The sequence below is a fragment of the Dipodomys merriami genome, unplaced genomic scaffold (genome assembly GCF_024711535.1).
Source record: "Dipodomys merriami isolate MVZ:Mamm:240054 unplaced genomic scaffold, mDipMer1.0.p SCAF_36, whole genome shotgun sequence".
Taxonomy (NCBI): Eukaryota; Metazoa; Chordata; class Mammalia; order Rodentia; family Heteromyidae; genus Dipodomys; species Dipodomys merriami.
The window spans coordinates 4,600,818-4,626,685 of NW_027205159.1; the positions used below are offsets into that span (position 1 = coordinate 4,600,818).

Here is a 25,868-nt window from a genome sequence, read left to right on the forward strand (position 1 = left end):
TGCTTGTCCTTCCACCTCTAAATCCTCATTGCTGCAGCTGGAGGGTCTTCACATAACATGCATTTTCATTTTTCCCCTTAACCTATTATGATCTCAGTCCCCTGAATGGTGAATGAACCCCTTCTGGAGGTACCCCGGTGATTGTTCTACGGTGTTTGTACACAAACACCTAGGGCCCATGCTTCTGGTTCCTGAGCTCTTGGGCTTACAGGGTAGAGAACCAATGAATTCCAAGCTCCTTTAGTGTAACCCTTGCACACTTCATTCTCCAGGTCATCTAGCCTAGGTCTGGAGCCTTGCAGTGAGTCATTCCCATGGCCAGACACACCCTGTTGCCAGACTTTTACTCATCCTTTGGATGTCAGCACAAAGGATCCCTTTCTGCTCTGGGAAAAGCCATGTGTTTGAAACCTTGAACTCCCTGCTCTGTGCCACAGCACTTACAAACCATTCTGCTCAGCACTGCCACATGAAGGGTGATGATGTTGGAAAGGATTGCTTTCACTTTCGTCAACATACTAAGCAAGCTAAGTTATATGAAGGTATTTTTGACTAATATGACAGTTTCATGTAGCTCATCTTTGGAAAGGGTTATGGAAGTGACCCGAGTGAATTTAAAGAACAAAACAACACAGATATTAATAGAGCAGATTTAATTTCCCTGAGATCATTTATTCCACAGACAATATAAATATCATTCATTAGGCTAGCAGTCTCAAACTTTATGGCACCAGCAAATCAGCTATTCATCTTATTTAAATGGTCCTTAGCAGGCCTGTGCAGGCAAGGGCTTAAGTGTCTGCACACATAACCAGCTCCCAGGCAATGTTGAAATTGCCAGTCCCTAGACCACCATGTGGCCAGTCAGAACTTAGTCATGTAGGAAGAAATGTAAAAAGATCTTCTTATATCACTAGTACATTATAACAAAAATGCTTCCTGAGTCTATATACTAAAATCTTTGGTTTTCCATATTTTTATATCTTATTAATAATAAATCCTCAGGTTTATAATATTCATGTAACTTAAAACATAAAGAGCAATGATTTTAAAAATATAAGAAGGGTTGTTTTAAGAACTTCTCAGAAAATCACACATTTCTGAGTGCGAAGGAAAGAGCATCTTTGGAGAAACTATTCTGAAATTTTACTCCAGTGCATGAATCCTTGATTATTTGCCATCCTTGGCAGGCTAATTTCCCTGACATTCAGTGTTCCTTAAAAACAAGGTCATTTCACTTTTTTTTTAGTATCTTCAGAAACACTTCACAATGAGTACAAGTTCCCAAATATAATTTGTACTGAAAATGTAATTATCTTTCTTGCCACCAAAGAGGAGAAAGGATGATCTCCTAAAACATATATACAAACTCAGCTGGCTCTCTAACATTTGAGCCATACCTCCAGCCTGGCTTTTTGCTGGTTATTTTGAGAATAGAGTTTTTTTGGACTTTTATGTTTAGGTTGGCTTTAAACCATGATCCTGCAGATATCAGCCTACCAAGTAGGTAGGATTATAGGTATGAGCCACTGCTGCCTAGTTAAAACACACTTTCACTTGCTACAACTATCTGAGTTGATCCTACAACATTCAAAACTTTGGAGTTACTTCTTCTGATTTATAAAAAATAATTCAAGTTATGACAAATTAATGCACAAAAAACATCATTTATGATTCTGTGTGTTCAGCTGAAAAAATAATATTCTAGTGGACTAAATAAGAGTTAGAGGGAATGTTAGGAAAAGAGAGGCCCTTAAGTAAGGTTTTATTAACAGTCAAAGTACTTGCATGTACAGGAGGTTTCCCAGGTCTTGAATCCCTATGAGCCTGTGTAACCCTTCTACTGGGCCTCTCCCATGAGTCCTATTAGACAGTTTAGACAAGGAGTAAGAGGCACACCAAAACTCTTCCCCCACCGTCCAAGATGGTCCTCCTCATAAACAAAATTAAAATGAAAAAGATAAAAAAAACTCTGTAGACTCAAGTTCTTCTATTATGGCTTCTCACTTGGCCCTTGCTCTGCTAAAAATATTTAACTTAAAAATATTTCTGGACTTTGCATCATCAGAGTTTATGGACACTAGAACCACAGAATGCCAGACTGTTGGTTTCACAGCGAGCAGTGTTATGTCTTAACTGCAGAGGGAGCAGTTTGCAAGAAGATAGGCATCAGGCCCAAGAATGATCCCAAGAACAAAGAAAGAGTAACAAATTGTGATTGAACGTATGATTGTAACAGACAAATTCAGCTAGTAATTAATAAAACTAGCCAAGCCTCTGGCTTTTATTTCCATCAAAATTACTAAATCTTGAAGTCTCTACTACTAAGTCTCTCTGGTACTTAAAACACCAGATTCGTTGGCCAGTGAATCACTGGCAGGGAACAGTGAGGCTGGTGTCTGATGTTTTTTTTCACCAGCTCTGAGAAAGCTCCAGGCTGGTTTTAATAAAATCAGCTTCATCAATCCCTAGGATTCTGACATGAGAATCCCTTTTCCCTTAGTTTTATGGGTGTAGCCAGTAATCCAGGCTCTGGGTGATCAGCACATGATTGTACGCTATGCTAATATTTTAGTTAAACAACATTTTACTTCTTCTCTCCTTCTAATATCATGGCTTGTCATTCCACCATTTCCCTCTCTTTTCGATGGCAGCTTTCTTCCCTTTGGTGGCTTGGACAAGAGGAAGGGCCTTTTAGGTAAATCATAAATATGGTCCCTGCTAGTAAAGCTGCTCTAATTGTGACTTTTCTATGGGTCACTGTCACTGTTGATGGTCCCACAGGCATAACTGCACAGCTGAGGGCTGAGCACACCCTCCGGGGCACTGTTTCCACCCACTCTTTCTGAAATGCTCTTGTAGTTATGGCCTTTGTCCCTGATTTCCACACCTCCAACTTGGTTTCTTTATGCTGTCCCCATCCATCCTACTCATGCTTTAATTTACCACTCCTGTCACCACTACAGTGAGGTGTGTTTAGTGACATTAAGAAAATTGCCACCATGGCTAAGGCACCCCCTAGGATGGGGGGACCACAGGGGCTGACTACCTGGGCCACTCCTGAGAGAAGAGGAGCAATGATTCTGGCTACAGCTGTCACAGACTGCCCCAAGCCAATGACAGTGCCACTGGCCTGGGTGCCACCCATGCTCAACTGGAGATCGGTGACACAGGTCCTGCCGATGGCGGTGGAGAAAGACAGAAGTGTGGAGGAGAAGACAACCACAGCCATGGTGTGGGCCGTGGCGTAGAGTAGCAACAGCATACAGGTGAGAGTGCTTGAGTGGAGCAGGACCCTGTGTGAGTTGTGCTTGTACAGACTGAGGATGGGCCCCAGGGTGAATCCAGCCAGGGCCCCCAGGGCGCTGCTATAACTGATGAGGTATCCTGTGGTCTTGGGCTGCACCCCAAAGCGATCTTCCAGGGCCAAGACATAGTTACTATAGTACAGCATGACGGCCACACCCATGAGCAAGCGCACGAGAAATATGTGCCACATTTCAGAAAACAGCAGAGTCCGCATGTCCTGCAAGACTGACGGGACTTGAAGCCGGGGCTGCTTAGCAGGCTGTTCATTCGTGGTAGCCATTGGGATGGGGGCTGTTCCTTGTAATAGCTTTCCCAACAGTGTGTGTTTCTTATTCAATCTCAGGCCATTCGTTGAACTGTTGAGTTTTGTTTCACTCCAAGGCAATAACCAAACGAGACCTGTTAAGATGGTGCAAGACCTGTCAAAGTGTGCCAGATGGATTGAATTCCTAGATATCACAGGGGATCAAGCAGTTAGGTGCACAGACTACTAATCTGTATTTCTGCACATTTACTAATCTATGCTTTCTTTTTATCTCAGTTTTTCCACCATTTCCATAGATCTTCTATGACCTAACAAGTGTAGCAACGGATGGCTTTTACCTTTATTAAAAACACCCAAACTATATACAATACAACCACTTTCTCCTCAGCTCAAAATCTTGCAATGGTTTACTATAACCCACCACTTCATTATGAAACTCTGATAAATACATTTACACTTGAATTCCTCATCAACTTTCTAATTCACTACTGATCTATCATCTGCCCAATTATCCATCCATTCACCATCCATCATCTATCCAAACATTCACCATCCATCCATCCATTAGCCATATATCATTCCATCCATTCATCCATTTCATCCATTATTTACAGAGTTCTTCTTAAGAGCCAAGCTCTGTATTAAACACTAGGCATACATTAACAAAGAAGACAAAGATTCTTGTCCTACACAAGTCCTGTCCCAAGAAAAAATGCATATAAAAGAGGTCCAAACAAGTAAATAGTCATTGGATTACAGTGAAATGGCCATGTTGGAGGAGGCATGAGCTGCTATATGTAGCCTTGGCTTGGGAGTAGACAGGGGCCTTGCTAGCAATGACCATCAATAATTAACACCTGCTTGGACTCTCCCTTCATCAGGACTACAGGGGACACTGTTCTCACAGATCATGACTGCTCGCCTCAATGAAGTAGGTTTGACCACCACCCAGATAAATCCCACCCCTACTCAACCCCCATGATTGAAATGTTCTGTCTCTGCTATATTTGTTCTATGTCATGGTTATTCGATTGTGTGTCATATTATTTTCAGCAACCTCATTTGTGTAGGTGGTTTTTCCAAATATTGTATAAGAGTATCAGACACAAGCCAGGAGCTGGTGGCTCATGCCTGTAATCCTAGCTACTCAGGAGGCTGAGATCTGAGGATCATTGTTCAAAGCTAGCCTGGCAGGAAAGTCCATGAGACTCTTATCTCCAATTTACCACCAGAAAACCATAAGTGGCGCTGTGGCTCAAGTGGCAGAGTGCTCACCTTGAGCTAAAGGGCTGAGGGACAGTGCCCAGGTCCAGAGTTCAAGCCCCACAACCAACAAAAACTTAAAAAAAAAAATAGGAGTGTCAGTCACAAACAAGTTTATGACAGAAAACTGACCCAAACAGAACACAGATGTGAATGTTTTATCTATCCATATTTTCAAAAGGGCCCTTGGACACTTCACAGAATCTTGAGGAGGTTGTGGCTCAAGCCTGTAATCCTAGTTACCCAAGAGGCTGAGCTCTGAGGATTTCGGTTCAAAGCCAGCCCGGGCAGAAAAGTCCCCGTGAGACTCTTATCTTCTAAACTAACCACTCAAAAATCAGAAGTGGCATTGTGGCTCAAAGTGGTAGACTGTTAGCCTTGAGCAAAAGAGCTTGGGGACAGTGCCCAGGCACTGAGTTCAAGCTCCACAACTGACAACCATAACAACAACAACAACAAAAACAATGGAAAAATGGTTGCTGACGGGATAAAAATCAAGAGTAGTAGATGGTGTCAGTAAATACCAGCTACTATCCTGTGAGTGCTCATGGCACTCAGGTAAACTGCTTATATTTAAAGTTCTTCCAGTTTATTGTTGCTGTGCTATTGTTACTGGCTTTTATTTATTTATTTATTTATTTTGGTCGGTCGTGGGGCTTGAACTCTGGGCTTGGGCGCTGTCCCTCAGCTCTTCAGCTCAAGGCCAGCACTCTACCACTTGAGCTACAGCGCCACTTCCGGTTTTCTGGTGGTTTTATTGGAGATAGGAGTCTCATGGTCTCTCCTGCCCGGGCTGGCTTTGAACCACAATCCTCAGCTCTCAGCCTCCTGAGTACCTAGGATTACAGGCGTGAGCCACCAGCGCCCGGCACTGGCTTTTATTTTGCTTTATTTAATTTTTTGCTTTGTAGTGCTGGGAATAGAACTGAGGACCTTGTGAATTCTAGGCAAGCATTCTCTCACTGAGCTATACACTCAGCTCTCTTATGGTTCTCACGAAAGGGCTATGAATTATTTTGTTACCCTATATTATGGATAAAAATGAGCAAGGTAAGAACTGAACTTCAGTCTGCAAGAGCCTCAAGTTTGCATTCTTAACCAGAAGGTCAGAACTTAAAAGAGAAAAATGATGTGAAAAAGCTTTCTCAAGCAAAGTGGCAGATCAGAGCAAAGATGGCAAACTAGAAGGAGTAAACAGCTTTACATTCTATTGGCTGCACTGGATGGCAGCCTCTGAGCTCATCTGAGGTCCAGCCCTGAACAGTTGAAGCCTGCCTCCATCTAGATTTCTTAAGAGGAAAAAGTAAATCCCTATTACTTTCAGCCATTGGAGTGGGGAACACCAACAACTATTCAGTAGTGGATTACTAAGAGACAACATCTACTCAAAGGCTTGAGGTAGGGCAAATATTAAGCAGCACTACCCCAGAAAATCAAAACTACTGTAGAACTCCATAGTAATTGTTTGCTGATATGCTCATTTTCACCTTTCAGTGATGTCCCATTCACATGCCATTCTTTTTATGTGAAGATACTGGCTGCACCCATTGATCCTGTGTTTGAAGTAATTTTATCTAGATTTTACTCCCATACATCAGGCTTGCTCTTTTGACTGAGGTTATACTTGAAGAAAATTGTAATGAGATCCACTGAAAACAGAGATTAAACTCATAAATTTTAGTTCCTGAATCTGATATCCTAACACAACATGAAATTCACTGTTCAACATCATGTCTTCATTTTGAAGAGTCCAAGTTGCAGTGAAGTAGAATTAAGTATACAGGAAGCTGAACAGTATGAGTTTTCCTGTTTACAAAGTTATTTACCCAAGGACTGGCCATGCCTAGTCCTCTGTGCAAAGAGGAAGAAATGGGCTTTGACCAACTGGCCTGAATACAAGAAGCCCACAGCTCAGAAGGTATTCTTTCATTCATTGAGTAGTATGGACCACCTGCTATGGGTCTGGCCTATTCTGTGCAGATCTGGCAAAATCAGATAGCTTACTCTGCGTGTGTATGCTTACTCTGTGTGTGTGTGTGTGTGTGTGCATGTGATTATATGTAGAGCAGGGAGACCAAATAGAATACTTAGAGATAAAGTCTTACAAAGTAAGATAATAAAATTTCAGAAGTACTGTAAAAAAGTGAACTATTTTAGGCTGAATGACCAGAGAGAGGATAGGAAGCAAATTTGAGAATTGAATGATGGGAAATCAGTGAGCCAGTACAGGCAGAGAAATGAGTCAGTATAATGCCATCTTTGAAAGTCAGCCTGGCATATGTGAGGCAGACCAGGAAGGCACTTGGCAGAGTGGAGAGTGGGTGGAGCCTTCCATCCCCTTGCGGTGGCATGACATTTGTCTTTTACCAGGATGGGAAGCCACTGCAGAGTTTGTGGCAGGGGTGGTATAGTCTTTTGTTATTATATTATATTATATATATAACAGTATATATATGTGTATATATATACATTATTATATATATAATATTATTAAAATTTTCAATCAACACTTTCATAACAAAAGCCGCTCTTTTCATTTAAATTATAGCTGAGAATATACATCATGATGAAGCACAGTCTTACTTTAGACCATATAAAAAATGAACTCAAAATAGATTAAATGCAAACACAAACCCTAAGACTGTAAAACTTCTAAAAGAAGTTTCTAAAGGAAGAAAGAAGTTTAAAGTTAGCCTTCACAATGAGTTCTTAGATAGGAGAGTCAACACACAGATAATAAAAGCATAAACAGATATAAGAAGTCCACCAAATTTAAAAGCTACTGTGCAGCAAAGGAAATCATCACTGAAATGAAAAGACAGTGTTTGAATGGAAGTTATTTGTAAATCTAATACCTAATAATTAATATCCAAAATATGCAGATAGTCCCACACATCAATAACAAAAAAAAACCCCAAACAAACAAAAAAAGAAAGCAAACAAAAACATGTGCAAAAGATTAGAATAGAGTAGAATAACGCATGGCCAAAAGGTGTATTCAACCTCACTAAAAATCAAGAAAATACAAGTTAAAACACAATCACATGTTACCTCTCATCCTTGTTAGAAAGGTTCTTATTTTAAAACAAAATATGTAAGTGATAGTGAGGATGGAGAGGGAAGACAGCCCTGGCATAGAACTGTAGGAAATAAAAACTGGTTCAGCAACTTTGGAGAATACCAGAAAAGTGTGTGTGGGGGGGGGGGGGGGGAGGAGAGGGGACACTTGAACTCAGGGACTGAGCACTGTCTGTGAGCTCTTTTGCTCAAGGCTAGTGGCCTGCCACTTGAGCCATAGGTCTACTTCTGGCTTTTTGGTGGCTAATTGGGGATAAAAGCCTTACAAGCTTTCCTGTCCAGGCTGGCTTGCAATTGAGACCCTTGGATCTCAACCTCCTGAAGAGTGAGCACTATAGGTGTAAGCTACCCACACCTGGCTGACTTTCACTTTTGATCAATGAATCTTTCTCCTTATAAGTAGATTAGTCATGCTTAAATGTCAACTTACCAGCATTGAGAAGGAAGACTGAGAAACAGGTGAAGGCTGTAAGATAGAATCCACCATCTAATTCAGTGAGATACCCACCAACCATGGGGCCCAAGATGAAGCCCATGCTAGAAGCTGTATTGAACTGTCCCAGCACAAGTGGCCGCTCCTTCTCTGCAACCAGATCAGAAAGGAGAGCCCTGGAGATGGAGAGTGTGTGTTTAAAAATCCCTGCAAGGGAAAAAGAAACAAAGTCTGTAACTTTTTCCACAGCAAAAGCACCTCCCTTGTGATCCTAACTGTCCGAGAGGGAGCTCTGACCTACATTTTCTTTGAACCACTAAAGACTGAAGAACCCACCCCCACTATAACTGGACTCTTGGGCTAGTGTCATAGCTATGCTAGGTCACCTTGTATCTACTAGCATGTCCCGAATCTTGCAGCCTGCCTGCCTCTTGTCAAGATACTCTCTGTCACTCAGCTGCAATCATGATAGCTTCTCCATGGATATGAGTTATTATTCTTTATCCACTCACTTGATGAACAGCATGTCTACTGTACATCTAACATTGACAGTGAACTTAGGGTAAAAGCAACAAACTAAGGTCAAGAAAGCAAAAAATAAAAACCAACCAAAGACAGCTATGCCTGCCTTCACACAGCCTTAGTTTTCATTTGGGGTAAATATAGAGTATATATTAGAAGGTGATAAAAGCTATGGGGAGAAATAGAGGATAGGGCATGGGCAGAATCACTCGACCCATACCAACTGCTTTCTAATTGAAAGATGCTCACAGATTTGTTGAACAAACTGCCTGAGAGCCGTGGCTTGCTTCTGTAGTATTCCTGGTTCCTGGGGATATATTTGACCCCCCACCCAATAACCAGTTAGGGGACACATATGTTTGTATAAAGTTGATAGACTATGGAAACAGGCTGTTTGTGATTTTGATCAACAAAGAGCAAGAATTCGACACAAGCTGAACTGGGATGTGCTACAGTGGCTATTGCACCCATTCTTATAAACAACAGCACACTGCACAGCACCACACTGCATGTCTTGCTCTGCCAAATTACTCCTGGGTCTCTTCCTAGCTCTGTCTAAAAACTAGTGTGCATTTGCCAGATAGCCAAACTCTTTTAGAATTAGGAAAAATCACTCACTCTTCCTAGATGTGTTTGCTTAAACATGAGAAAGGGCCAGGCTGGAAGATGATTCCCCAGAGGTCTTACAGGAACAGTGTGATTTTTCTTTGACACATCTATGTGGGATTCACCTTATACATGTTGGGAAAGAAGACCATGGAAAGAGTAGCCTGTGAACAGCCTAGATGAGAATTCTTATCATTTAACAGGTTGTAAGTGCAAAACCAGCTTAGGCGCAGTCCAAGTCAGGGACTAATATTCAGGACAGAGGATCAGAATTTACAACGGAGTTTGTGCAGCAGAATACTAGAACTACTCCAGACTCCATCTTGTTCATGGACCTCCAAACATCATGAAGGTCACATGGGCTAGGAGGAAATTTTATGTATAGCTCCCCCTGTTGGCAGGGATGTCCATATGACTGAACTATTACCCCTTAGACTAGACTCATTTCACACTAAACAAAAACAGTTTAATCATCACCATCTATCTCTATCCATTTTGTAACAAAACTATGCTCTCATTCATCTCCCTCATCAGTTTTCTATGGAATTAGGAAAAGTACATACCACTGATGATGGGGTACAGGAGGTTAGTACTACAGAAAAATACATCACCAGCCAAATCAGGAACACATTCTACATCCAATATCAGAGGTGCATGGAATGCTATTAATTGTAGATCATACATGGTAATAGAGTTTGTTAGGATCATTAGGTACATTTAAGCCAAGACTCTGTAGAGCATTTTTAGTCAACATAAAAACATACAATATAGATTTTGGCAGGTGAATGTAACGGATTTTCAGGGTAAATATACATGTCATAAATATGGTATGAAAATTTCAAATGAGCAGTTCACTGATGGTATGTTAAATGATTTAGCATGAATCTACATTTATGTGTGGTGTTAATTTAGAACAAGCAGTTTAACTGAATGTGGGCTGTTGTCCAGTGCTGCAGACTTGTGGATCACAGTAGCAAAGTCTGTCCATACTCTAATAGGTAAAAAAAGAAACACTGAAAAGTGTTGCTTAAAAAAAATACAAGGTGTTTTTTTTTCCTTTCATGCAATTGTTTCTAACATATTTATAAGATGATTTCTATGTTGCTTTGTATGTCCCTCCCCAACAGTATAACCCATGCTTTCACTGTATTTGATGTTGGTATAATTTGTGGAGGGGAAGGGAAAAAACAAATCGTTTAACTAGGGATACAGGTGGACCCATTGCAACAATGAGATGTACAAGTCATTATGTCGAAAAATGAACTTTACAACTTTGGTGGGAGGTGGGGGAAGGATTGGGGGGGGGAAGTACGTGAAGGGATGGAAAGGGGAAACAAAAAGTAGGCAACAATGCTTGATAAGAAATGTACTCGTTATCTTGCCCATGTAATTGTAACTCCTCTGTACGGTAGTCTCACAATTTAAAAAAAAAAAATACAAGGAGGGAATAAAAGCTACCTACCCATCGGATACCTAAGGGTGATATTTCCAAGAATAGGAAAACTCTTTCAGTAAATGCAAAGAAAAACAAAAAAATGAGTTAAAATGTTATAAATAGTCAAGCTTAAAAGAAAACCAATTCATTAACTGTTCTATTGTAACTTTAGGTTCTCCCTTCCCCTAACCAGCAGCCAGATTTCCAGAACACTACAAGAAAGCTAATGGCTACAAGAAAATTGTATAACATGAAGCCCTGTTATAAAAACTAAAAGGTCACAGAGAAGGCCTGCTAATCGTAGTCCTGGCCAGACATATAAAACATTCTTTCAATCTGAGTGAAAAGTCAAAGGATGACTTGTCACCGTGGTAGCAAGTGTTGGACACTGACAGTCTTTGGGGGATTCTGGACTCTGTCAAGTTCAAGGTTTGTAGCTTTAAACAAGTCAGCAGAGTGTCTGTCAATGCTAAGAGCTATACTGTGTTCGGTTATACATCTGTACGTAAGGTCTCATCAGAAAGGCAATGTCAAGCAGGGATAGGTTTATGTGTAGAATGAGAGGTTTATTTTCAATGAAAACACACACACACACACACACACACACACACAGGGATAGGTTTATGTGTAGAATGAGAGGGTTATTTTCAATGAAAACACACACACACACACACACACACACACACACAGCACAGAACTTACCCACAGGGACTCTAGAATGAGAGGGTTATTTTCAATGAAAACACACACACACACACACACACACACACACACACACACACACACACACACACACACACACACACACACACACACACACACACACACACACACACACACACACACACACACACACACACACACACACACACACACAGCACAGAACTTACCCACAGGGACTCTAGCCAGGGCAAGCAGGAAGACATTGGTAGAAACTCCAAGAAGGAGATACCCCAGGGCACTGAACAAAATGCACACCAACAACGAGACTCGTCTTCCAACTACATCACTCCAGCAGCCCTGAAAAAAATAAGAAATAGAAACCTGCAATGACCACCACCATGTGAGTGCCCAATGCAGCATGACTCATGTAGGATCCTTAGATGCTTGAATGTTGCACCAACTGCCAGAGAAGTTACTTTCTCTGATCATACCACAATGTGAGTGGGAGAATCACATTGTTATCCCTGTCTCCAAAACAAAACCTGATGATCTGGTAGCTCAGAATTAGATGGAGAGACCCAAGATCTAGATGAGATATAAAGTCTCAGGTTTTTCTTTATTACCATTATATATAATTAAAGTCAGAAACTATGTTTGTTGTTGAGAAATTCAGAAAATAATAAAAAACAAAATGAAGAATTTAAAAAAGCACCTCATGATCCTAAACTTTCACACTGGATATTTTAAGAAAACAGTCATCTAATACTGTTTTTTTTTTAAAAAAAACTTGCTTTTTACTTACCAGTATAATTTCAATATGACAGTTTTTCGGTTTTTACCATTTTTTAAATCATATCTCATGTTCTAATAATTAGAATCTATATATTTTAGGTTTTTGGGGGTTCTTTTCAATTTGTCAAAAGCATAAATAATGCCATAATAAGTACCCTCACAGCCAACTTCCTGTGAATGTCCTTGAACAAGCCCTAAAATAAAGTGGGAATACTGGAACTTTTTGCTCAAAAGATAGGCATATTCATGCATTGGTATGCACTTTCTAGAAAGATCTACAATCCCATAGCAGCGTAACTCAGTCTGTTTCTATATATTCTAACTAATATTGAACATATCTGCAAAAAAATCCACAAGTTTGTTAAGTGGAATGTATTAAACTAATTATTAGTTAATTATTTTGGCCTTACTGAGGTTTTAAAGTCTGCTATGCAGAAACTCTGGAGTGGTATGCTTCTCACATGTTCATCTGTGCACACTACTCATATTTTCTCCAGAGCAGCAAGCAGCCTGATGGACCTGACAGTTGTAATGCCCGTACCTGGGAGTCTGACCTGGCACAGACTCCCTTCTACATCATTCCTTGATCAAATCAGGATTGGTGAGACCGCGGTGGGTCAGAATGAAACTTGCTCTGCAAGGAAGGCTACCTCTCAGTGGTACCCACTAGGCAGGGAGACAAAAGCAGAGCCCACTGGAAGCAGAAGCTGAGAAGCACCTAAGGGAAGAACGAAGCAAGCAGGGTCCATGTGGAAGACAGAGGGCACAAAGAGGTGAAGGGGTGCTGCCTGGAGTCCTGACATGCCCCAGGGTGGGTAACAAGATACTGTTGGGATGGAAGACAGCAAGGAGCAGGCCCCCAGCCCACTCTTGCAGCTTACTCTTTACTAAGATATTCTCCACATCGGATAGCAGCACACTCAGGTGAGACAAAAACAAGCTTTGCTTAAATGCTGAAAATGAGACCTAGGAGTACAGGAAGCCACCAGGTGAGCATCTGAGAATATCCTTTAGAGGGGGGGCTATGGTGGCTAAGTCAGCCTTTTTCTCCTCCTCATTCCCTTCTTCCTGATTGAGAACTCCCCAGGACGCTAGATACTAGACAGCCAAGAGGATAGATTTCCGGGGCCTAGTCTTCTTGTGGCAACTCAGAATAGTCTTGGGTGCGGCAAACTTCACTTTTTCTAATTACTTCTGGAAGGTATTTTGTTACCATTATTTCCAGCTCAACCAGAGAACCTTCACTTTGACCCACTTTACATACTGAGGTTCAAAGTGAAGCTTTGTTTGAAGAAAGTGTAATTGTCTTAAAACAAAGCTTGTTAATTATTATAACAGCAATGAAACACTGTCTGAAAAGAGTCAAGGACAAGGTCATTGGTGCTGTATGACCCCTGATAACTCACAGCTCCTAAGCGAAGTGTTGGTCTCAGTTCTGGCTGAGACTTTGTCTGGGAGGTGACTGAGACCACCTCCCATTCTCTTCCTGTCTCAGTGAAAAGCCACATTTCCCTACACTTTCCAACTTACCATGGAAACGCTGCCTGCCCGGCCTTCCTTGCTAATAACCAACCATACTTGTTCATGCCCATTCTTAATTATTGCTGGTATTTATTCTCTTAGGGATCTAAAAGCTCTCCCTACATAAGGATAAAAGCTGTCACTTTCTCAAGTTCTTTTATCAGCTGTTCTGAGGGTAAAATTTTCCAAAATGTGGTTATCCTTCTACAAGTCATTATTGCTTTCCCAAATTTCCATCTCAGTAGATTTTAGAATCACTCCTCTTCCCCATCTTTCTCAGTTCAGCATCTTTGGGCTTCTAGTTACTAGTCTTCACTACACAGTGGTATAACATGGTAGTCATGCTCTGGGCCCTGAGCCAAGCTGTCTGAATTCAACTCTGAACACCTGTCATCCAATATGCCAACACAACCTAAAACGTAGTCATCCATCTCTCTAAGATTCAGTTTGCCTATCTATAAAATGGGAATTCTATCTGCCTCAGATTAGACTCCCCTCAATATTTGATGCCTAAGGGGGTCAAAACCAGGTGTCAATACACCAGAGGGTACAGTAAATGACCCTTTTAAAAGATCTATAACCACCCTGACACTGGTTACAATGAGGATTAAGTAATGTAAGCACTTAGAACAGGACCTGAAATACAATAAGCACTTCATAACCCTAATCATTTTTATGAAAAGACATATACTCTGAAAAAAAATAACCAAAGTTAACAGAACAGGTTCTTACAAAACTTGGAATAAATATTTAGCTAGGGAGGGAATATTAATTAGGTATTTTTTCTATCTGAAGAATTTCTAGGGGAACTTTTCATTAAACTCCAGCTACAGGTTGTAAGCAAAACAAACAACCAAACTATAGAAAGGAACAATTTGAGAACAAGAGTAAGGTCAGAGTTTGCAATAAAAATTCATTCAGGGGCTGGGAAGGTGGCTCAGTGGTAGAGCGCTTGCCTTGCATGCCTGAGGCCCTGGGTTCGATTCCTCAGCACCACATAAGCAAAAAGAAAAAAGCCGGAAGTGGCGCTGTGGCTCAAGTGGGAGAGCGCTAGCCTTGAGCTGAAGAGCTGAGGGACAGCGCCCAGGCCCAGAGTTCAGGCCCCACGACCGGACCCCAAAAAAAAAATTCACACTCATAAAATGCCCATCATATAGTAGTGACAGAAATCAATCAATCAGTCATGCCTAGCTTTTATCTAAGGAGTCCAGGGTTCAGAGGGAGGGAGGTCAGAAAGTCCAGCATGATCAACATGCACTCTGGCCTACATGTAATATATACATCAACCACTCAGAGAGTGTGTTTCAAATGAAACAGAAAAGGTCTTTGCTGAGACACAGTACACATCATTTTTCACAAGTATATGAAATACACATTCTGCTAGTAAGTGTAGTTCTCTTCAGCTTAACTGGACTTTAGTCATCCATATATATATATATATATATATATATATATATATATATATATATATATATATGCTTAGGAGGGTACTGAGGATTGAACCCAGGATCTCATGTACACACTCCACCACTAAGTCACACCTTCAATGCTTCTTATACCAATAAAGCAATGGCAGATGGCTTTTAGAAAAAAACAAACAAAAAACCCCCCAACAAAACATGGATCAGGGTCTGGATGTAGAGATTAGGTGATTATTTAAACTCCATGAAACAGAAATTCCTCCTAGATGAAAAAGAAATACAAAGTTTCAATGAGACAAAAATTGGGATTATTATGCAAGTATAATATCGTAAAGACTTTAAAAAATCTAAAGGAGTACCTATTTGTTCATTTAAGAGTTCATTGTGTAGAATCAGTTGAAATTCTTTTAAAAGAGGGGACAGGATGAAGGAGAGTGATGGTAGCTATGGTAAATATATATATATATATATATAAAATATACATTTACTTATATATATATTTTTATACAGAATTTTATATAAATATAAATGCCACAATAAAATTCCCTATACAATTAACATGTTAATTAAAAAGATTGCATTATTGAATCTGAATTTCTTTTTACAAATATATTTTATAAGGCAGCAATTCTGGGAAAATACAGGTATGGAATATCTACATTATAGTCACTGAACGTGAAGCTGCCCAGAATTATGTAGACCAGTCACCCATCATTAATCTTTGACAGCAGATGGACACTCCTACTGAGATGCTCTGACTCCTGGTCACTGAGGTCTCAAGACCAGAGCGGCCACAGGAGACTGTGAAAGGAATAGAGAAGAAGAGCAGTTGAAGGTCTCTCAGTTTCAAGTGGACAGAAGTAGTGAGTGGCCAGATCCTTGGACCTATCTACTCCATGCTATAGATATACAATCGACCAACAGACCACTCCAATGGTCCATCTATTCATATAGGTCTGATAAATAAGAAAGCATTTAGTTCAAGGTGCAGAACACCACCCAGAATCTTAGAAATGTAAATGGATAAAATCATCACCAATTAAGTTAAACAAATAATAAAGCCAGTAGTATCTTTTGTTCCTACTTTTTTCCCTCTCCAGTACAAAGGAAGAGCATGTTACAATTTAAAACTTATTCTCTCCAGGTGTTAGTGGCTTATGCCTGTAATCCTAGTTACTCAGGAGGCTGACATCTGAGGATCATGGTTGGAAGGCAAGAAAGTCCATGAGAGTCTTATTTCCAAACACTAAGAAGTCAGAAGTATAGGTGTGGCTCAAGTGGTAGAGTACCAGCCTTGAGCAGAAAAACAAAATGAGAGTTGAAGGCCCAGGGTTCAAACTTTAGTACTAGTGCATGCACCCGCACATGCACATGCGCGCATGCACACGCACACACACACACACACACACACACACACACACACACACACACACACATACACACACACACACACACACAAATTATTCTCATCCAAGATCTATCAGTGACTCAGTGTGCTGCCCTCAGAACAAGCCACTGAACAAAAAAAGACAGAGGATATTTCACTTGATTTAACAATCTAGCAACACTATTTCTAGTTACTGACATTTCTAATTGTTGACATCTTCAATTTTATGGGATGATCTTAATACATATACAATTATGTTCTTTCCAGATGGAAGGTAACTTACCATAAATGTGCTAGAAAAGAGTTGTAAAATGCCATAGGAGGAGCCTGCCCAAAAAAAAAAAAAACCGAAAAAGCCAATGTCAGTAAAAGCAGCTAGAACTGTCACAAAAATAAGTATGGTAACAATAAGTTAGAAATTGGAAAAGGATTATAGGGAAGAGGCCATTTTCAGAAAAGGAAATTTCTTTACATCTTTTACGTAAATTGGAAGAGAATTATAGTAATACCTTTTAAAATAAAAGTATTTGAAAGTAACATTGAAGGTACGAAGAAAATAAAAGCAAGGGTCAACCGGGAGACTCTGAGAGGCAGCTTTTTCTGTTATGTGAGAACTGTGAAGCCTTTCTTCTAATGTTAGAAAGAACACACTAAGGCGAGGAGAAATCAGCATCACAGAAAAATTAAGAACAGCAATAGTGGGGTGAATATGATCCGAGTACAGAGCATACATACATAGAAATGTTATGATGAAACCATTACTTTACACAACCAATATGCACTAACAGTTGAGTATGTGGTGCACACCTGTAATCTAAGCACAGGAGGTTAAGGAAGATCTCAAGTGCTGGGTCAGCCTGGGCTACATAGTGAAATCCTGTCTTGAAGAAAAACAGAAAAGAATGTATGCATGAAATAAGGTACACAAACACATCTGCACAAATGTATATAAATATATATAAATTGTGTGTGTATACACAAATACATCCATAAACTACATTTAAGAAAAATAATGGCAACAAAAAAGAAAATGCACACTATAACATTGTGCTTCAATTTTATTTAAAAACTTCAAGGTTTACAGAGCTCTTACATTATTATGTAACAAGTCTCTTCCTTTCCTTAAAAATCTATATGCCTTAAAGTTACATGTATTATTTGTCTAAATCATAGACAGACTATATGTATGAAGTGTTTATTCATGATATATGTATTTGAACATATATTCATACATATGAAGTCCATTTGGATTGAAAAGATTCTAAGATACCATCTTTTCTAATCACTATTATGAAGAAGCAATCATTGGATGACTTCTCCAATGACTGATTGCTTGATAGGGACATTTAAAAGTTCTTGTCTGAATTCTTCATTTGTGTAATTTTCAATTCAGCCATCTCCTTCCTTCCTTCCTTCCTTCCCTTCCTCCCTCCTTCCCTCCCTCCTTTCCTTCTTTTTATTCCTTCCTTCCTTTCCTTCTTCCACTTTAAATTTAAGTTTACATGTTTCTTTATTTTCAACAAGTGATAAATAAGATTCTGCTACTTCTATATTTTCATTAACAAAGTATTCCTCTCTTTTAAATAATTCCTAGATCATTTAAGAACTACTTTGAAGGACTTTGGCCATATAGCAATATCTGCTTTTCTCTGGGATAAAAATAAAATGGTCATTATTATTATTATTATTATTATTATTGTTGGTTGTAGGGTTTGAACTCTGGGCTTGGGCACTGTCCTTGCGCTCTTCAGCTCAAGGCGATCGCTCTACCTCTTGAGCCACAGTGCCACTTCTGGTTTTCTAGTGGTTTATTGGAGATAAGAGTTCACGGGGGCTGGGAAGGTGGCTCAGTGTTAGAGTGTTTGCCTTGCATGCATGAGGCCCTGGGTTCGATTCCTCAGCACCACATAAGCATAAAAAGCTGGAAGTGGTGCTGTGGCTCAAATGGTAAAGTGCTAGCTCTGAGCTGCAGAGCTGAGGGACAGGGTGCAGGCCCACAGTTCAGGCCCCATGACTGACAAAAGAAAAAAAAAGTCTCATGGACTTTCCTGCCTGGGCTGGCTTCACGATCCCCAGATCTCAGCCTCCTGAGTAGCTAGGATTACAGGCGTGAGCCACCAGCGCCCAGCAACTGGTCATTATTTTGCTCTCAATCTATATACTTTTAGATGGTACAGTATAATTCAAAGTATATTTTGCAAGGGAAATACCAATCACGACACAGAATAGGACTTAACAAAGGTTGTGCACAAAAAATTGTCCCCAAACATTCACTTGTTGAACTTGCAACTGTCTAAGGACTGCTGGTCTTAAGGATATCTCATTAATCATGGAACTAAATCCCAACCCCTGACACCTTCATAAATCAACCATGTCTGGATGGAATTTTTATGTTGTACAGGCAGAGAAAGATAATAGACTTCCTGCATAAGTGTGGAGCAGGAAGCTTGAAATGAATATGCTAAGGCTCGCCTAAATCCTTTCTTCCCAGGTGGGACTTTTGTAGACTGTGTCTTTATCTTTCACATTAGGTAACTGGTTCCTCCTGTAGGCTGGAGAATATAGAGCTCTCTTTAATGTACACAAGTGACTCCGTGGAGAATCCCACTAAATACCAGTGGCATCACTGACAGCCTGGGATGTGGAGATAACATCCACACTTCATTACTTTCCTGAACACCGGCAGGCAAAGAAAAGAAGAACTATATTTGCTCCAGGTTTATTTATCAATATTCTATCAATTCACTTTGTTTCATTTCTCACTTCCCTTTGGATACTTGACTAAAGATGGAGTCACGTGGGGCACTTAGTTCAGGGAATGTAAACCTCAGTGCTCTATAATTGGGCAGCATTAGCCACTTACCTATTATTCCTGCAACGATGGGACTTGCACCAAGGGACTTGGCATGAAGGCTAAGTAAAGGGACAACCATGCTGACACCAAACAAGTCCTAAGGTCAAACAAACAAGTGTCTGCATTAGTAACTGCAGAATTTCTTGAAGTAGTGATGCTCACATTACAAAACAGTTTCAAACATAAAATACCTACCTCCACTCCTAAGAAAACAAGTATAATAATTGTATTTCAGAGTTTGTAAGTCTAATCAGGTTGAAGTCTTACGAGGGAATCGGAATAGTATACCTTGTAATAGTGGTCACACATAAATGTTTGGATTACCCTAACCTAGGGTAAGTTTTACTTTTAGCTTTTTTGTAATTTACCTTTCACATTCACAGGAGATAGACACTGGAAGTTCCTCCCATAATACAAATTCAAACATACAAGCTGGACAATGGTGTCTCACGCCTGTAACCCTAGGTACTCAGAAGACAGAGAGCTGAGGATTATGGTTCAAAGCCAGCTTGGGCGGAAAAGTCTGTGAGACTCTTATCTTGAATTAATCCGTAAAAATTCTCAAATGGAGGGGCTGGGAAGGTGGCTCAGTGGTAGAGCGCTTGCCTTGCATGCTTGAGGCCCTGGGTTGGATTCCTCAGCACCACATAAGCAGAAAAAAAACAGCCAGAAGAGGCACTGTGGCTCAAGTGGTAGAGCGCTAGCCTTGAGCTGAAGAGCTGAGGGACAGTGCCCAGGCCCAGAGTTCAGGCCCCACGACCGGACCCAAAAAAAAAAAAAATTCTCAAATGGAGACATGGCTCAAGTGGTAGAGCTCAAGACTTGAGTGAAAAAGCCAAGTCCAAGTAAGCAAGAGTGAGTGAAAAGCCCTGAGTTCAAGCCACAGAGTAAATAACCCACACTATTATGAAATAGCAAGTAGAGAGAGATTTCATATTCTTTGGTGAAACAGTATTGATGTAAAGATACAAATTGATTTGGAGTAAGAGAAAGCAAATAATGTGCCGGAACCTGTAGTTTATGGTGTCACAAGGTATCATGAGAAGAAAGCCTTAGGAACACAGGAGGGGCAGAAGCTGCTGATGGGAGACAAGGCCAGTGTTTTGCAGCTGAGTAACTGAAAAGGTACAGGCTGTGAGATCAAGCAGTTCTCTCTACCACGTGCAAAATATGTGCCCTGAGAAAATGTTACCAAGTCCTGAGTGCTGTCATGTGTAGAGACAACTGCCTGATAGATCTTTGATGGCATTTAGTGACATAAAAAAGGGGCGACACATTCAAACATAGCATCGCTTTTCTTGAGCTCCTGGGTAAATACAAATCCTTTTTTTTTTCCTCTGGTATTGTGAATTCATAAAACCACTAATATTTATTCACTTTTCCTTTAGGTTGCATCCTCATTCTTCACAGTGTTTTGTTGGAACTGTTTTAGGAGAAGAAAGACATATTGTACACATACAGTTTTTTATTCATAGGGCTTATGAACTTCACTGAGTTGAAAGGAAGAACATATACAAAAACATCTTTTGTTGTTGTTGTTTTTGTGCCGCACCTGGGGTTTAAACTCAGGGCCTGGGTGCTATCCCTGAGCTTTTTCTGCTCAAGGATGGTGCTCCACCACTTGAACCACAGTTCTACATCCAGCTTTATGGTGGTGAGAGATAAGAGTCTCATGGACTTTCTCATGCCTGGACTGCCTTTGAACTGTGATCCTCACATCTTCACCTTCCAGGTAGCTAGGATTACAGGCATGAGCCACTGGTGCCTGGCTTCATGAACGTTTTCTTTAGTCTCAGAGTTTATTCTTTTGCTCCCCTTGCCAGCTTGGTAGCTATGTACTCAAATATGAACTTGTACCTCCTTTGTTGGTCCTTTCATCTGGTCACTTCTTTCAACAGTCAAATATCTAATTCCTAGAACTAATGTTTATTATTTCATGTTTAAAATGACTTAAAATGTGTTTAAGTTTCTAAGACAATGGCTTCGGGCCTAACTGCCAGCTCTGCTTTGTCAGTCTCCTGGGGTTTATCACCTAAAAACTCACAGTGCAGTAGACACCTACCAAGTCTTCTGGATCTTCCAGAAAAGGAAACTCAATGTTATTAAAAACATTAAAATCCTCAACACTCAAATGGTTATTCTAAATAATGATGCAAATATGTATGTCAATAGGGTGAGATCTAAAAAGATAAGATAAATAGACATTCACCAGCAATAGCTGATGATTGGTTTTTAGTTTAATACTTTGTGAGTCTGAAAATACTATCTTCTTCCACAGAGGATGGCAAGACTGTTATTTTCCATCAGGAAGCTCGGTTCTAAATTCTTTTCCTTTTCTATAATAGGTAATCCCTTTATCTTTTTTAATCCATAGCTTCTTTAAAACCACCATCTCTTAGAACATATTTTATGTGGAACTGGCTCTAGTCTTGAAGTCATTCATAAGAAAGTCCAGTAAGATGGGACAAGCCAAACAACAATTTGTTTCATCATCACTGAAAACTGACGAATATACTAAAAGATATCAAGACCTTTCTCAGGGAAGGAACCCCACTGCTGTTTGGTTTGTGGGCTGAAAGCCAGTGGAACTAAAGAGAAATCTAAACAGCTACTTAGAGAAAAGAAGGGGGTGAAAACATAGATCTTGGACCCTCTTAGCAAGCTAAGAGGGTCATCTTAGCTGTCCCTAGTTGAAACAACTTAAAATCTGAAAGGTAAAGCCAAGATACTTGTCAAATGACTTTGTTAGTCTACTTTCCTTCCTCTCCCAATAAGAAACCATTTTCCCAAGAGTCTTAGGGGATCTTTACATGTCTAAATATATCAAAGTAGTAAATAAGTTGTGTATAATATTCCTTAGATGTTATCTAACAAGGAGAGATTAGTTCCTTCAAAGTTGCACACAACTACATACATCTTAAAGCTTTAAAAAATATTTTCCATAAAAAAGAAATTCCCTAGCAGGGCTCAGTGGATCAGACCTGTAATGCTAGCTACTCACTAGGCTAAGATTTTCAGTTCAATCAGCCTGAGTAGGAATGAGACGCTATCTCTAATTAGCCACCAAAAGACTAGAAGTAGAGCTGTGGGTCAAGTGGTAGATTGCTAGCCTTGAGTACAAAAGCTCAGAGACAAAGCCCAGGCTCTGGGTTCAAGCCCTAGGACCATCACACACACACACACAGACACACAACAGACACAGACACAGACACAGACACAAACACACACACACACACACACACACACACACACACACACACACACACACATACACAACCCTACTTTGGGAAGATCATACATTTTCCCCCGAAGATATTAAATGCTTGATGATTGTCTTGAATATATTGTTAAAATTATTAAATTTTATATCAGACTTGCTATATTAAACTTGCTGTGTGGCCAGTATTCAAAAACATATAAAAGGCTGCCAATATGCAAATCTGCTTCAGAAGGCTGAGCATAATGAATAATTTGGGCACTGTTCTATTTTATTTTCATAAATGAAAACAGCTCTCTGTCTAAATGATGTTTGAGATTTCATCTGACAGAACTAGGTAAGGCTGGAGTAAGAGTGGGGCAAGGATCTACAATGAGATTCTACCAGTAGTAGGCAGAATCTACTATCAGAAGGTAGTTGACAGATCAACACTTTTCTAAGTCTGAAATACCCAACCACATTCATTTTCTTTGAATTCTGGGTGCTTACACTGCAAAGTGGAAGAGACAATTCCAGGATGAGAAGTCTGAAGGCATGTCAGGCTCTAGAGTCAAAAGCATGAAAGGTGGGGCTGGGGAAACAGGGAAGGAGGACCAAGGTGAAAAGCTAACTAGAGACTAAGATGTCTTTAAGAAGTTGCCCTCTCTCCATCTTACCTGGGTCTAGGAATAGACATTTGGTGCTTCAGGATCATTTTTGTTTGTGTCAGTCCTGGGGCTTGAACTCAAAGCCAGGGTATTGTTCCTAAGCGTTTTTTTTTTTTTTCTCAAGGCTAGTGCTCTACCACTTGAGCCACAGTTCCACAACCAGCTTTATGGAGGTTAGAGATAAGAGTCTCATACTGGCTTTGAACTGCGATTCTCACATCTCAGCCTCCTAAGTAGCTAGGATTAGAGGTGTGAGCTACCACCAGCACGTGGCATGCTTCAGGATCTTAACAACTATTAATTCACCAGCAAAGTGTTGCCAACTGTTGCATATGTTACAAAGAGAAGGGGATTAAAACTGACTCTGTGCTCCGGTCCTACCTGAGGATGTCCTATCTGGCTTGGCTTCCTAACTCTTACTGTTAGTACAGCACCACCCTGGGAGAAGTAGTAGTACACAAAATAGTCAATTCATTTTTGCCAAGGTCAAGTGTTATCAGTCTATCTGCAAAGGCCTCCTCCTATGGACATTTCAACTAGTCAGCACCTTCTCCAAAAGCAAATCCTACCAGGTATTTTTTCCAACCTAGGTGTGCTCATAATCAATGCTATTGATTATGATTTAGAGTGGGAAGGGGAAGACTGAGGAGGTAGATCAGGGTCCCTGGGGATTTCATGGTCCAAAATTATGAACATAAATGTTCCACATTTTGAGGAACCAGGAACTATTACAATATTGGAGGTCTACAACACCTTCCACATGGCAGTTGTTGAAAAGTTCCATGAACATTAAGGGCTGAATGAATGACTACAGCACACTCATCCTTCCGAAGGTTTTCATTATACATGGGAACTGACCACTTCTGGACCGAACTAGGACACGGATGGACACACACACACACACACACACACACACACACACACACACACACACACACACACACGCCAGTATAATGAAACAAAACTGCCGTGCAAGATATAAACATTCCACCTAAAGAAAGATGTACTGTTTCCAGTGCATTGTAATTTCCTTTTATTTTTTTTCTTCCAAGAATCAAGTCCACCGGGAACTCAAACGAAAATGTGTCTAATTCTATCCAGGTGGGCAATTTTCCCTACCCCTGAGCTGGGGGAGAGGCACCACGAAGTTAGGCTTTCTCTGGAGCCTAGGCTGTGGGTCCTGCACCTGCCACAGCACTTAGCTCCAGAAGACCCGTCCAAGAGGGGCTAGCACACGGAGCCAAACCCTCTCGGTTAGGAGAGGGGGGAGAGGGTAGGAGGAGGGTCCAAGGGTAAGGAGCGGTCAGACTAAAGCACCTAGTCCTGGCTGAACTTTGCAAAACCCGGGGCTTGAAGAAATCACGGCTCGGTCTCGGTCCTAAGTCCTGGATGGAGGGGGTGTCCGACTCTCCCGCTCCAGCAGCCGTACTCACCAAAAAGCCCACCAAGTAGACACGGAACAGGAAGCTGCGGGCTCGGACCGCAATGAACCCCGGATCCCGCATTGCCGCTCCTGGACGTGGCTTCTGCTGCGGCTCGGGGATCGCTGGGGCCAGCCCAGGAGCCGAGCTGGGGCGCAGACGACCCTCCTGCTCCATACCTGCGCAGGCGCGCAGCGAAGACGCCGCTGCAGCCCCTGGGAACGTCCCCAGCTCTAGCCACGCCTCCGACGCGCCAGCCACGCCTCCGGCGCGCCAGCCACACCCCCGACGCGCCAGCCACGCCCCGGCACGCTAGCCACGCCCAGCGCGTGCGTCAATCCTGACCCCTGCAGAAAAGACTGTGCACACGCGCAGACTAGCGAGTGTTCAAGTCTTTGAACATCTGGGCTGTGTCAGAAAAGCGGGAGGAAGAGATGATTTGGAGTCTGAGGGTTTCCGTGTGTCTCAGTCTCAGAGAAACTTTCTGAACAAGTGGAGATCAGAGAGGTAGGCAAAGACACGGGATCACACAGGACCTAAAAGGGCCACGGCAGAGATTGGGGGTTGTATTCTGACTGCAATGAAAGGAATTAAGTGGATGAGGGATACCAAATACTGTGTGTAAGTCACCTATCAGAATCATAGTTAATTGTCACTAGGTACTATCCCATGATAGGCGATACTACACTTAACTATAGTTAATTAACAATTAAGTATAGTTAGGAATGCCTGTTTTATTCAGGAGATACAGCAGTAATTGGGATCCCTAGTCCTGCAGGGATATTTGTGGCTAATTTACTGTAGTATGGTAGATGGGGAACAGAAAGCCTACCAGAATATTATTTAGCTTTATGACAGAAGAAATCCTACAACTGGTATCTCAAACCCTGACTTGATTTACCCCCAAGTGAACAGAGTTATACCACTAAATTATTGGATTTAGTTAAACATAGAGGAAGGGAAGAATCCAGACTTAAATCTTCCTCCAAGCTTTTCTAGCCTTTGCTAGAATGGCTGTGCTAAGTTTTTCATCA

General features: G+C 41.0%; 1 protein-coding gene across 1 annotated transcript; it reads right to left on the reverse strand.

The window, feature by feature from the left end:
* Window positions 1-636: 636 nt before the first annotated feature.
* Window positions 637-25,047, reverse strand: Mfsd9 (major facilitator superfamily domain containing 9). Its single transcript, XM_069988612.1, has 6 exons — window positions 24,847-25,047; window positions 19,559-19,646; window positions 16,979-17,022; window positions 11,802-11,931; window positions 8,346-8,555; window positions 637-3,708 (listed from the first exon to the last, which is right to left on the reverse strand). The coding sequence occupies exons 1-6, from the start codon at window positions 25,009-25,011 to the stop codon at window positions 2,927-2,929; spliced, it is 1,419 nt and encodes a 472-aa protein (XP_069844713.1). The 5' UTR covers window positions 25,012-25,047; the 3' UTR covers window positions 637-2,926.
* Between the last annotated feature and the right edge of the window lie 821 nt (window positions 25,048-25,868).